At 41.4% G+C, this 4,685-nt stretch overlaps 1 protein-coding gene across 1 annotated transcript; it reads left to right on the top strand.

Annotated features, from left to right (window-relative positions):
- The first annotated feature begins 222 nt into the window (after positions 1-222).
- LOC137574561 (uncharacterized) lies at positions 223-864 on the top strand. Its single transcript, XM_068286924.1, has one exon. The coding sequence runs from the start codon at positions 223-225 to the stop codon at positions 862-864; it is 642 nt and encodes a 213-aa protein (XP_068143025.1).
- Positions 865-4,685: the final 3,821 nt, after the last annotated feature.

Here is a 4,685-nt window from a genome sequence, read left to right as displayed (position 1 = left end):
CAGGGCCGTTCGAGATCAAGAATTACACCGGGCGTGCGTGTCTCATAACTAAGGGTTATGTCTGCGTCTTTGTGTGTTTCAGCACGAAGGCGATCCATCTTGAGGCTACCTCCGACCTCACCACTGAACGATTTCTTGCAGCCATCTCTCGGTTTGTCGCACGGAGACAATGCCCACAGCGCATTAACTCCGACAATGGCAAAACCTTCGTAGGGGCCTCAAATGCGCTCGAAAAAAGATTTCATGAACGCCACCAATCTTGATATAATGAGGGCATTTCCCCAGCACATTTTATCCTGTCAGTTCATTCCGCCAAGCGCGCCCCATGTCAAAAGCTTTAAGACCCTGTTTTACAAGTCATCTTCCACTGTCAAGTACACGTTCGAAGAACTCTCCACTCTCCTGTGTAGGATCGAGGCGTGCCTAAACTCCAGGCCAATTTCTCCCATGAGCGAGGATCCAGAGGATCTGCTGGCCCTAAGCCCGGGACATTTCCTGATTGGAGGACCGCTCTTATCCATTGCGGAACCGGAAATTTTGGTTGAGCCTATGTCGCTGATCAACCGATGGCAGCGACTGAAGGCAATCCAGCAGGCTTTCTGCCGCCGCTGGAAGAGTGAGTACCTCAAGGAGTGGAAATCACCGACTCGCAGCCTCCAGACCGGAGACCTCGTGATCGTGTTCGAAGATAATCTCCCCTCCAACGAATGGCGCTTAGGGCGAATTGAGCGCACTCTGCCCGGGTCTGACGGTCTCGTCCGAGTGGCTGATGTCTCAACAGCGCGTGGTTCTATCCGAAGACCCGTAGCGAAGCTCATCCTGTTGCAAGACAGCAGGAGTCCTGAGCCTAAAACCCTATCGTGACTCCCAATCCCTCTATCTTTCGTCCAAATGTCCTCGACCCCGTGCATGTTGTTCGTTCCCGTGCATCGACTAATCCACTCCCCCTACGTAATTTTTTTCGTTGCAGTTCTTTCAGCTCGCCCCTTCATAGCGACATGGCCCCCACGCGTCTGCCGCACCACCGCAGCAAACGATCTGCTCCACATGGGATGAACGGGTACCGATGCCGGGTCTGTCGGGGGGTTCATGCGCTCCGGCAGTGTCAGCGCTTCCTGAACCTCCGAGGGGAAAAGCGGCTCCGGGCGGTGCTTATAAACAAGTACTGTCCCAATTGTTTGGCATACGAGCACTTATCCGACGCGTGCCGGATTCGCCATGCTTGCCGAAGATGCGGACAACGGCACCATACCCTGCTCCATATGGCCGACCAACCACCGAGACAACGCGCCTCAGCCCGGCGCAGCTCATCACCCTCCCCCGGGCGTGCTGCACCATTGCCACAACCCCGTTCCCGATCTTTGTCCGACCGCTCCGCTTCCCCAGAAGGCGCACCCGAGATCTCTCTCTCCTCCCTGCTCCACGCCAGAACGACGACTGTCATGCCAACCGCAGTCCTCCAGTTGGGCAATGGCTCCTTCGAGACCCGCGTTCTCCTCGATGCGTGTGCGGCTACTGAAAAATGGCTTCTTATAAGCCCTGTAAATTTGCAATTTGTTTTCCGTGGGCATAAAGCCGTTGAATCAAGATGCCTAAGATTTTTTTCGGATTTGTGTCTACTCTGCTTGTTGACCAGTCTAAAATAAGCATTAAAGAGACTTTTAAACAACCCTTGCAGAGGGTATAAAATTGGTTGTTTCTAACGCACAGAAGAAGATGTTTCCGACCCCATAAAGTATATATATTCTTGATCAGCATGAGAAGTTGAGTCGATATAGCCATGTCGGTCTGTCCGTCCGTCCTTCGGTGAGTATGCGTTTTAATCTGCCATCTTAAGAACTTTGTGAGATAAAGAATGAAAATTGTCAGGATCGGACCACTATATCATATAGCTCCAGAACAAACATTTTCATAAAAATTGGAGTATCCCCATGAAATTTACTATGATGATAGTATTGGATATAAAAACTCAGACAAAAACTAAAAATCAATTTTATTCTGAAATAACATTCTTGAAATAAACCGAAATAAATGTATTATTTTTACATTCTTAAAATTAAAAAACTGAAACAAACTTATTAAAATCAAAAAACAAGTTGGAGAGCATAAATAATAATAATAAGGTGCACTCAATAAGTAATTTAGACACTACCGTACTATCTATACCAACTAAACCGATTAGGATATTCAAATAAAATAAATTTAACTTTAAACTTCATAAATTTATAAATATATTTCAGCCCATTAAAATGGATAAAAGCGTAGAGCAAAATTAGAAAAAAATCAAACAAAATATTTCCAAACGAAATAAGTAACTGGGATAAATTTTTAATTTGTGTCCTAATTTTAAAATGAAAAATAAAAACCAACTTAAACATTTTTAAACGATTTAATGGCCCTCTCCTCTGTTTTTTACCAATTCCAATTTACGAGCTGCCATTTAATTAAGCGTCTTTTGCAGCATTTGGATGTCCAATTTGTCCGATACTGAAAAATGGCTTCTTATAAGCCCTGTAAATTTGCAATTTGCTTTCCGTGGGCATAAAGCCGTTGAATCAAGATGCCTAAGATTTTTTTTCGGATTTGTGTCTACTCTGCTTGTTGACCAGTCTAAAATAAGCATTAGAGAGACTTTTAAACAAGATGTATGTATGATTGAGTGCATTATCACGCTAGAATATGTATGTATTCTGTCCAAATTGCACAAAAATGTTCTTGCACAAGTTTTGTGCATTTGTTTTATGCTCTATAACACAGTTTAGAGTCCTTTCAATAAAAGGGAATTCCGTCCACATAATCATATACAAATTTCTGGACACATGGACTTGTTTTGGGGAGCGAAAATCGTGAATTTACCCCTCGGGTTTATCTAAATTAATCATTTTTTATACCCTTGCAGAGGGTATAAAATTGGTTGTTTCTAACGCACAGAAGAAGATGTTTCCGACCCCATAAAGTATATATATTCTTGATCAGCATGAGAAGTTGAGTCGATATAGCCATGTCCGTCTGTCCGTCCGTCCTTGGGTGAGTATGCGTTTTAATCTGCCATCTTAAGAACTATCGCGATGAAATTTTTTTTTGGGGGCTTTGTGAGATAAAGAATGAAAATTGTCAGGATCGGACCACTATATCATATAGCTCCAGAACAAACATTTTCATAAAAATTGGAGTATCCCCATGAAATTTACTATGATGATAGTATTGGATATAAAAACTCAGATTCCAAAATTTTCATCCAATCGGGTGAATAGAACACAAGTTACAGTCAATATAAATCGGTTCAATCGCTGCCGGCAGCGCTGCTTGCTGCCTACTACGTCATTAACAGAGCACCTGCATACACACACAGTATGCGTGCGTTGCTTTGCTGAGGGAATGAGGAAAGAAAAAAACAAATTGTAGTATGAAGAGTAAAATTGTTTTGTTTGTATATTGATGATGTAAAATTTTTTTTTTTAACATGTAAAATTATTATTGTCAAGGACTGCAACGGTATGTAAACTTCGGCATAGCCGAATTTAACTTCTTTGATATTTTTAACTAAAAACAATATTTTTCCACGAAGTTCAAACTGAGAGTACAAACTTTGTATTTGTTGGCAAACTGTAAACGAGCAGCTTTATGCCCAGGCAGAAGCTCCGATTTCGTGAGTTTTTTTCCATATAAAGGATTATATGATCACTGCAGGATTTATGCACACGTCTCGTAGATATCTCGTAGATATCAATAGAAAAAAATTACTATCTATTTGGGATGTGCTGATGTTTTATTTGATCGCTAGATTTTATATTCAGTTGTCACTGAATATTGGGCTATCAGAACTGTGGTTTCTTTCATAATTTTCCCGGTCTTTTCGTCATTTTTCACTGTGTTTTTATTTTTGCCAAAATGTTTTGCAATTTTGCTAATTAAGATCTCCACATCACACATTGCCACAAATCTTCCACGCTCTCCATCGGAAAAGAGTGATAGTCTATTTGTTTTTTTAATAAAAAATATAGTTACGAATAGCTACAAATATAATAAAACTTAAAGAAAAATTCTTTTTTGTTAATTTTAAAAGATTTAAACAAATTTGTTATTCAAAGTACCGATTTCATGTGCTTCTCTAACTAGAAATGACAGCAAAGCAATCTCTCCCATTTATTTATTTCGTTGGCAAAACTCAACTTTGCCTTCTAAAAATTAATGTAACTAGAAAACCCTGGGATACTTTTTCACAATTTTTTGGCCATCGCTGAAGAACAATACAATTAAAATATAGAAGGATAAGATAAAACGAAAAACTGCAAATTTTGGAAAAAATAATGTCATAAGTCTTTGTCCCACTTATTGCGCGCACCTTAATGTTGACCGAGGAGCTTAGAAAGCAAAAAGAAGATAGACGTGGGGACGAAAGAGGCACCGTTTAACAACAAGTCACACTTCGGAAAACAGCAGTACAGAACGCATCAGTTGATCACTGTCGCCTAGTCCCCACAAGTGACGAACTGCGACGCCAGATGAGGGTGAAAGCGCGGAACCGCATCCGCCAGTGGAAAATAATCTGCCCCCTAATCGACCTAATCGAGTACCAGGAACGTTCGCCATTTTAGCGTTTCCACGTCTGCCATATTTGAGCATTCCGTTGCTACAAATATATGCGCTAAATCTCCTCCCGAAGTAAACAGGAAAGATGCTGC

Source organism: Drosophila tropicalis, unplaced genomic scaffold (genome assembly GCF_018151085.1).
Source record: "Drosophila tropicalis isolate 14030-0801.00 unplaced genomic scaffold, ASM1815108v1 contig_1143, whole genome shotgun sequence".
In the NCBI taxonomy this organism is placed as follows: Eukaryota; Metazoa; Arthropoda; class Insecta; order Diptera; family Drosophilidae; genus Drosophila; species Drosophila tropicalis.
Note: the sequence above shows the minus strand (reverse complement) of the source record. Positions and strands in the feature narration are given on the sequence as shown.

Excerpts from the sequence above, each read along its gene's own strand:
- LOC137574561 (XM_068286924.1), top strand. The coding sequence starts at position 223 with ATGCGCTCGAAAAAAGATTTCATGAACGCCACCAATCTTGATATAATG.